Here is a 9865-nt window from a genome sequence, read left to right on the forward strand (position 1 = left end):
CAAGAACCTCTACCAGTAAGTACTGTTATCCCACTGAGACAGAGGGACCTCACTACAGTGTGACCACCGACCAACAGAGTGTCAAGAACCTCTACCAGTAAGTACTGTTCTCCCACTGAGACCCGAGGCCGGTTCTAACCAGTTCTCTGAAAAACCTGTATTGCCATCAGTGGTGATCAAACCTTTTTATGTCGAGGACCACCCCCCCCCCCCCCCCCCCCCCCCCATCTCAAAATATTTTGTTCCATGGACCCCCCCCCCCCCATAAGCAAAGTTGTTGTGTGTTCAAAAATAGCAGATCTACAAGCTCATATATCTATCTATGGGCTTGTATATCTGCTATTTTTTAATAACCAAAGTATAAAATAATACTTGATGGTTCAAATAAAAAATGACGCCGATGCTGTACCACGTTTAATGGGTTAAAGTAGTACGTACTAGCTTTAGTAATAGTGTTAACAAACCAGACTGCTGAATTACGTTTTAACTCCAATCTCTCCATCTCTCTCTCTCTCTCTCTCTCTCTCTCTCTCTCTCTCTCTCTCTCTCTCTCTCTCTCTCTCTCTCTCGCTCTCTCTCTCTCTCGATCTCTCTCTCTCGATCTCTCTCTCTCTCGATCTCTCTCTCTCTCTCTCTCTCTCTCTCTCTCTCTCTCTCTCTCTCTCTCTCTCTCTCTCTCTCTCTCAGGGTTGGCAACACAGGGGTTCCAGGAGTGTGGCTGTTCCACATTGGGAACCGTTATGCCTTTGACAACATCGTCCCGGCGTCCGTGGGCGGCCTTCTGGCCACGCCTCCCTCCCAAGGTCTCGGCCTTTCCCAGGTAACAACGGCATTTAGGACTGTCTCTACTTAAAGTTGCAACCCGACAGGCTTGATGTCCTACTACCTGGGATTTGAACCCAGGACCAAACCTTTATTACTGTTTGGTCAGGGGAGATTGCACACGTGCAGTACTACTCATAAACCAGCAGGTTTCCCGTCCAACAAAAGGGTGAACATTTAAACCACTACATATCTGCTAGTTGTATTGTATTAACATACCATACAGATTGGTAACAATGTCGTTGTATTCATTGAATAATATGAATGAATTATAATTCCTCCTCAGAGAACCAAGAGATGTTTCTTTGACCGAGACATTCCGTGTCCTCCTTTCCTGCCCGCTGGTAGTGTGTCTGACCCCTCCTTTGTTTCCGTTTTAACGTCTCATCACCTCCTAGGACTCCACGGCGCCCGAGTACGCCGAGTACGCCGAGTTCGTGGAGGAGGACGACTACCCCGTGACAGAAGGGGACCCCGAGTTCCAGCCTGCCGTGCCCGCCCCGCCGCGGGCAGCGACGTCACCCCCGAGACCCCCGAGACGCCAGAGAGCCAGGACCCCCAGCCACCCCCGTCCTCCCCAGCGGTGGAGTCTGACTCGGTGGTGACCGGAGGAGGAGCGGAGGAGGAGTACGAGGTCTCCAGGCCGTTGACCCCTGACCCCCCCAGGCATGAGTCAGGGCCCTCGGGGGGCAGGAATTATGTCCCTCCTCCCCCGGAGCCGGCCAGCCAACCGGAGAGAGACGCGACGCAGCCACAGGTAACTATACCGCCACCAAGTCTTATTTTATTCTACGCAGGGTTCCCACGGTCATTCCTGAATAAAATGCAAATAAAAGTATAACATTAAATGTCGTTATTTGCCAAACGGGCAGCGTGATTGTAATCACTAATGTCTAATGCCTAATGTGTACCAGTATGTGACCAAAACAGATCTACAAGCTCACAACGTGGTGCAGCGTGATCCTATGCCCTAAGATAGGTGGTGTAGCAAAAACATTTGGCACAACATTTGGAATAGAATTATAGCATTCTATATTCTATGCTTTATTGTTGCTCCACTGCCTGTCTCTGGGCATTGCACATAGGAGTAAGAGACTCTTTATTGCGCTGAATGATTGATATATAGGCCTGGAAATTGGGCTGAATATGCTGGAAAAGGTTATGAAATTCATTGGTATGTGTGGGAACCCTGTCTGTCTACATCATGAGTATTGTGTATCGTAGTTATCATCGCCCCTAAATATCCTGGAAACTATGCAGGCAATTGACACATTGACATCACGCCGAGGGTGGCTTTGGTGTGGTGAAAGAAGATCAGAGATCTCTGCCCTCCAACATGTCTGGTGACATCTAAATTCTGTGTGTGTGTGGCCTAAAACTGTGTGGAAATGGAAAACAAAAAAAGCTGCATTTCAGAACCAATGCAAAGACTTGTGGGATGTTGGGTCGGTATCAGGATTGTCACCCCCGTTCTCACCCTTCTACACCCCCCCCCCCCCCCTCCCCGCTGCAACCTGTTCTAGACTCCGTTGGAGGTGGTGGACGTGTACCCCCCGAGAAACGACGGTCACGTCGTCAGCGTAGATGTAGATGATGACGTCAACTTTGACACCGGAGGTAAGAGAGAGAGAGATGTGTGCAAGTGTGTATAATGTGCGTGAATTGTAATATTATTTTTATGCGCGAAAGTAACAGTCAAAGTGTGCACGGATGCAACTGACTGTGTGTGTGTGTGTGTGTGTGTGTGTGTGTGTGTGGGGGGGGGGGACGGACGGACGGACTGTAAATAAGGTCAAATATATAGGATGTCCTCTCTAAGGTCGCTCCCAAATGACTTAAGCGTAGCCCCTAATGTGATAAACACCTTCTCTTAACAGTTCTTTTGAGCAAGGCACTTATGCTGCGACTGCGGAGCTGCTTAGAGGCCCACCTTACAATAGCGTGGTTGTGCTGGTGTGTGTGTGTGTGTGTGTGCACGTATGTGCGTGTGCGCACGCCTGCTTGCCCTCCCTTTCCGCTCCAGCTATTTCTCTAAGCTGTTGCCATAAATACAGACAAGTTCTTAGTCAACTCACCTGGTTATATAAGGGTTAAATTGTGTGTGTGTGTGTGTGTGTGTGTGTGTGTGTGTGTGTGTGTGTGTGTGTGTGTGTGTGCGCGCGCGCTGCCGTGGGTGGCTATAATTCCCCTGTAGAATGAGGGAATGCTCAGCTCTGATCCCCCAACAGCTGTCCGCCAAAAACAGGAAGAGAGGAGAGGAAGGGGAGAGAGAGGGGGGGGGTTGGGGGGGGGGGGGGGGGGGGGGGGGAGGAGGCAGTGCAAATTAGAGCAGAGTTGAATGAAGGGCTGTGCTTTGCTAGACGTATATATATATATATATAATACTGTATATTGTTGCCGTCGGGACTGGAAACCTTGTATGTTCCAAAACAATTTGGCTATTTGTACATATTTTTCGCGGCACTCCTGTATGATGGAGTAGTAGGGACGGGCCGGGAACCCCTTTTGGTGTTTTAAATATTATGTTATACTTTAGCTGTTGAAAAATAGCTGATCTACAAGCTCATAGCGCGGCACTCATCATGCAGAATGTCCCATTTTCAAAAAATCTTTTGAAAATAGCAGATCTATCTAGGGCTGAAGTGGTTCATGTATGTTTTGTAATAATAATCAAAATCTAACTAAAGTAACTAGCAACTTCAAGTTAGCAAATAAATGTAGTGGAGTAAAAGTATACAACAGTTTGACCCGAGATGTAGTGGAGTAGAAGTAAAAGTACTGGAAATGGGAAATACTCGAGTACAAATACCTCAAAATTGCAATTAACAGTACTTCACTCCACTGTGTGGCTGATAGATCAGCTGGTGGTTCAGAGTTGCTTCCGCACGGTGCACAACAACAGCATCACGCCGACCAACATCAGTGTAAAATGGGGGCCTGTGTGTATTTGAAGGCCCTCCACAGATTACAGGCTGGGAGTGGGAAGGGAACCACCACTCTAGTGGAATGAAGGCCCAGAGCACAGAGGAGTGGGAACCACCACTCTAGTGGAATGAAGGCCCAGAGCACAGCGCGTGCAGCCCACTCCATTATCCATTATGACTCACATTTAAGAGTCTTCTTACATTAGGTGGAACCTTTTTTTCTTTTTTTAACAAATGCCTATATGGAGCCCAGTGTGTGTGTGTGTGTGTGTGTGTAGGGGGGGGGGGGGGGAGTCAACAGCTGTGTTCTCTCCAAGCTGTGTCTCGATGCACGTGAGTGTATTACCACTGGCCACATGTTTTCCAACCATCCTTCTCGTTCCTCCTCCTCCTCCTATGTATTCATCTCCCCTTTGTTTTTTTGAGTGCTGTCTGTCTGTCTGTCTGTCGGTCGGTCGGTCGGTCGGTCGGTTGTTCTGGAGTACGAACAGCTGTTGTTGAGCAGCCCTCTGCACCGCTCGGTTCACACAGGTGTGATTTTTCATGTGCTGATCCTTTTATTGTATTGACCCCCCCCCCCCCCTCTCTCTCTCTCTCTCTCTCTCTCTCTCTCTCTCTCTCAGTGATTCAGTACAGCACAGAGAACAAGGAGACGTGTGCAAGGTTCGAATGACATCATCACTTATCTACTTATTCATTTGTTGGCTCTTCAATTCATTCATTCATTCATTAATTCATTCATTACTCATGCTGTCAGCTGGTTTGTTCTGGTTTCATGTTGGCGTATTATTCATTCATCAGTCTTTCCGTTCCTTCCTCTCTTTGTCGCTGAATCGCTTCCAGGTTCCAGCAGCAGTGTTCCCAGAATGCACTGTGCACCGACTACGACACAGGCTTCTGTTGTCACTGTCAGCCCGGTTTCTACGGCAACGGAAGGCACTGTCTACCTGAGGGTTGGTACACACGCACGCACGCACGCACGCACGCACGCACGCACGCACGCACGCACGCACGCACGCACGCACGCACGCACGCACGCACACACACACACACACACACACACACACACACACACACACACACACACACACACACACACACACACACACACACACACACACACACACACACACACACTAGGGATGTCCTCGTCCTGTATCTGTCGATACCGATTTTTCCCGATATTCATATTTTCATAGAACCCGTTTATGCCATATCACAACAGTACAATATCCAAAATCACAGACAATATCCAGTCTAATATCATGATATGGATATAATATTGATACTAGGGATGTCCGGATAACTTTGTTTTTGCTCCTGATCCGATCATTTGAAAATGATCGGGACAACACACATACACACACCCACACGCACATGTGCACGCACATACGCGCACCCAACTAAGATGGCTACTTTCCAAGTTTACAAGGCAACATAAAACATTAAAGAATCCAATGTTTTCTTCTTTTTTTCTCATGGTTTGATGTGTCGTGTGTGTGTGTGATCGCTGCCTCCTCTACCCTCAGGTACTCCCCAGCGCGTCAACGGCAAGGTGACGGGCACGGTGTCCGTGGGTTCGACTCCCGTGGACCTGAACAACATCGACCTCCACGCCTACATCGTGGTGGGAGACGGACGGGCGTACACGGCCATCAGCGAGGTACGACACCGTCCGTTAGCTCTCCATTGCATCTGGTTCCCCCAGAACAGTGTTGATGTCGTCGACTAAAACTATGACGAAAAAATGTCCGTCGACTACCTTTTTTCACTGACGAAAACTAAATGGAAACTAAGCTATGATGACTACAACTAAGAATAAATATATTGACAATTCAACAAATAAAAACAAGGCTAAAATGTTAGGAAAGGGACTAGTGGACAAGAGATCCAGTATACGTAATGAGCATATAGCTCATTCTCATTGTGTCTGCCTTGGGCGAACAGCATGGTTCACAAAGTTACATAAGAAATGCTATTGACTTTGCATTCCTCGGTTCCTTCCACCACCATTCTTTAATTCCCTAATCTGTCATAACCAATATTCTCTGTCCTCCTCGCCGCTGATTGGCCAGGTCCCTGAGCCAGTGGGCTGGGCTCTGATGCCGGTTGCACCAATAGGAGAGCTGTTCGGCTGGCTGTTTGCCTTGGAGCTTCCCAATAGCCAAATGGGATTCAAGATCTCTGGTAAGCAAGCGCTGTGTGTGTGTGCGTGTGTGTGTGTGTGTGTGTGTGTGTGTGTGTATGCGTGTGTGCGTGTGTGTGTGTGTGTGTGTGTGTGTGTGTGTGTGTGTGTGTGTGTGTGTGTGTGTGTGTGTGTGTGTGTGTGTGTGTGTGTGTGTGTGTGTGTGTGTGTGTGTGTGTGTGTGTGTGTGTGTGTGTGTGTGTGTGTGTGGACATGAGAATGTTTGTGTTGGAGTTTTGTTTGGTTGGCTGTTTGCCTTGGTATTAGCCAACAGCCAAGCAGCTTTCAAAATCAGTGTTAAAGTGTGTGTTTGTGTGTGTTTGTGTGTGTGTGTGCACGTATGCAAGCGTGTGTGTGTGTGTGTGTGTGCGCGCGGGTGCATGCATGCAAGCGCGTGTGTGTGTGCAGTCTCCCAGCCAGCTGTGTTGTCTCCAGGGATGTGATGTGATATGAAGCCCTTACCTCCCCTCTGTAATAGGAAGCAGCTGTATATGCGTGCGTGTGTGTGTGTGTGTGTGTGTGTGCGTGCTCATACAGAGGTTGGTGCCTTGAACGGTTTCCTCCGCCATCGGTGTATGAATGTGTGAATGTAATGCACAATCTATGTAAAGGTGTGTGAATGTGTGAATGTAATGCACAATCTAGGTAAAGGTGTATGAATGTGTGAATGTAATGCACACTCTATGTAAAGGTGTGTGAATGGGTGAATGTAATGCACAATCTATGTAAAGGTGTGTGAATGGGTGAATGTAATGCACAATCTATGTAAAGGTGTGTGAATGGGTGAATGTAATGCACAATCTATGTAAAGGTGTGTGAATGGGTGAATGTAATGCACAATCTATGTAAAGGTGTGTGAATGGGTGAATGTAATGCACAATCTATGTAAAGGTGTATGAATGTGTGAATGTAATGCACAATCTATGTAAAGGTGTGTGAATGGGTGAATGTAATGCACAATCTATGTAAAGGTGTGTGAATGGGTGAATGTAATGCACAATCTATGTAAAGGTGTGTGAATGGGTGAATGTAATGCACAATCTATGTAAAGGTGTGTGAATGGGTGAATGTAATGCACAATCTATGTAAAGGTGTGTGAATGGGTGAATATAATGCACAATCTATGTAAAGGTGTGTGAATGGGTGAATGTAATGCACACTCTATGTAAAGGTGTGTGAATGGGTGAATGTAATGCACAATCTATGTAAAGGTGTGTGAATGGGTGAATGTAATGCACAATCTATGTAAAGGTGTGTGAATGGGTGAATGTAATGCACACTCTATGTAAAGGTGTGTGAATGGGTGAATGTAATGCACAATCTATGTAAAGGTGTGTGAATGGGTGAATGTAATGCACAATCTATGTAAAGGTGTGTGAATGGGTGAATGTAATGTACAATCTATGTAAAGGTGTGTGAATGGGTGAATGTAATGCACACTCTATGTAAAGGTGTGTGAATGGGTGAATGTAATGCACAATCTATGTAAAGGTGTGTGAATGGGTGAATGTAATGCACAATCTATGTAAAGGTGTGTGAATGGGTGAATGTAATGCACACTCTATGTAAAGGTGTGTGAATGGGTGAATGTAATGCACACTCTATGTAAAGGTGTGTGAATGGGTGAATGTAATGCACAATCTATGTAAAGGTGTGTGAATGGGTGAATGTAATGCACACTCTATGTAAAGGTGTGTGAATGGGTGAATGTAATGCACAATCTATGTAAAGCGCCTTGGATATAAAAGCGCTATATAAATGTACCATTTCCCATTCAACAGGGGCAGAGTTCACCCGCCACGCGGAGGTGGTGTTCCACCCCGGCCAGGAGCGTCTCTCCATCATGCAGACGGGCCGCGGCCTGGACGACCAAAACCACCTGACCGTGGACACGGTCCTCACCGGCAACGTGCCCTTCCTGCCCCCGGGGGGCGCTGTCTCCATGGAGCCCTTCAGGGAGACCTACCAATTCTACCATTCAGGTATAAAAAAACAAAAAAAACCTCCATGTCTTCTTTAAAAAAAAGAATTATCCCACAATTTTGTAACCCCATTTTCCCACCCAAGTGTCAATTATCTAATGTAATCCTGGGCTCCACACCACACTCCCTCTGCCAACCTGGGGAGAGCAACGGACTGACCTCATGCTTCCTTCAATGCATGAGGAGACCAAGCCACTTCTTCTCACCTGACATGCAGGGGGGGGGGGGGGGGGTGGTTCCCTGGTTGGACGTGGAAGAAACACGTTATTTCAACCCAGTTCCTTAACCCCTGCATCAGGCGCTCCGGCTGGCCAGGGGGAGGCAGTTTTAGAGACTTCTGTATCCAACCCGATCTCACCCAAACACGGTGAAATAACACGGGTTGGCAATTCCATACATACACTACTAGAAAACCCCCAAAATCCGTACATATTACACTGAAATCCCATAGTTTGTTTCTTGCGTTTTTAGCTATTTATGACAGGGGGCTATATGACATCTGGCCACAAAAGATTGCGGGGTCTATTGAATGTGAAGGAGGAGGTGACAGACTGACATATTGAGCCTACGACACATAGTATGGCATTCCCCTAGGTTCCAGTTGTTCGTTCAGACAACCGGAAAACATCTACTGTGGCCAGATGTAATTTCCTGGGGTCTAGTAGGACAATAGTAAATAACAATAAAGAAATCGCCCTAAAAAATGTTTTTGAAATACATATTTAGCCACCCCATCTGTCAAAATAGCTAAAAACTCTAGAAAGAAAAGAAAGCAGAAAAAGAAAAAAAGAAAGAAAAAAAAAATTAACACTCAACTTTTACATTCTCAAATAACAACCTAAAACATGAATCTTGGTTGGAAAAAAAAAGTTGTCCTTTAAGTGTTTAACATTTTTGGTTGATTGTCACTAAAGTCACTAATGGATAATGTGGCCAAACAGCTGACTTCACAACTGGCAGCTCCTCTCTGTGTTGCCTGGGAATGCTTAGTGTGAATTATAGCTGTCTGACATCATCAGCTACCATCAGTAGCTCATTGTCTCACACTGGTGGTGTGTACTTGTGATGAAGCCTCAGTCTCATGAAAACTCTGTCTGTCTGTCTATGTCTCTCTCCTTCGCCATCCAGTGGCGACCTCCACCTCGGTGCGCGAGTACTCGGTGGTGTCGGCCGAGCGCGGCTCCGAGTCCTTCTCCTTCGGGCTGCGGCAGAACATCACGTACCGCGACTGTCGCCACGACCACCGGCCGAGCCCGGAGACCCTGCAGATCACCATGGAGCGCGTGTTCGTCATGTACGTCAAGGACGAGAACATCCTGCGCTACGCCGTCACCAACAAGATAGGACCGGCGGGAGGTGAGTGGCGCACGCACGCACGCACGCACGCACGCACGCACGCACGGGTCGCACGCACGCACGCACGCACGCATACACACCGTCCAGTGTCCAGTGTTTGAAATGAAGCAGAAGAGCATTTCAAATACAGCAGTAATGATGACACTTTCAGGCGTGATTCAGACCTACGCGTCATTGGAACGCTGTATCTGTACTGTACTGTTGTTTATAGTAAATGATGGATATATAAATACTGTAGTTAGTTAGATTCAGAGCCATACAGTAAGACAGACTTACGATAACTCTGTACACTTCATGGGGCCAGTCCAATGGCGGCTCTTCTACATAGGCTTCTATTGGCGATTAGGGACACCGGAAGTTTATGGAATGCATTGGTCCGAGTCCATGGGCCCGCGCGAGTACACAAACCACGTTACCAGGCCGTTTTCTGCCCCCTCAATGTCGTAACTCTTACTCTATGGCTCTGGTTAGAGAGAGAGAGAGAGAGAGAGAGAGAGAGAGAGAGAGAGAGAGAGAGAGAGAGAGAGAGAGAGAGAGCGCTCAAGACTGGGTTTCACTGTTGTTGAACTGACAGCAGGTTTCTGTCATCCACCTGT

The 9865-nt window shown here is 47.3% G+C and overlaps 1 protein-coding gene across 1 annotated transcript in view; it reads left to right on the forward strand.

The window, feature by feature from the left end:
* LOC306918722 (nidogen-2-like) overlaps window positions 1-9269 on the forward strand; it is a gene marked incomplete at both ends in the record, with an annotated part of 11545 nt that extends 2276 nt beyond the window's left edge. Inside the window, 11 exon segments of the mRNA XM_079531591.1 lie at window positions 43-97; window positions 688-820; window positions 1221-1364; window positions 1367-1579; window positions 2346-2439; window positions 4370-4409; window positions 4590-4699; window positions 5276-5409; window positions 5822-5933; window positions 7713-7913; window positions 9042-9269. Of these exon segments, the coding sequence (XP_079387717.1) occupies window positions 43-97; window positions 688-820; window positions 1221-1364; window positions 1367-1579; window positions 2346-2439; window positions 4370-4409; window positions 4590-4699; window positions 5276-5409; window positions 5822-5933; window positions 7713-7913; window positions 9042-9269 (1464 nt within the window).
* Window positions 9270-9865: the final 596 nt, after the last annotated feature.

The sequence above is a fragment of the Electrona antarctica genome (genome assembly GCF_951216825.1).
Source record: "Electrona antarctica genome assembly, contig: scaffold_1416, whole genome shotgun sequence".
NCBI lineage: Eukaryota > Metazoa > Chordata > Actinopteri > Myctophiformes > Myctophidae > Electrona > Electrona antarctica.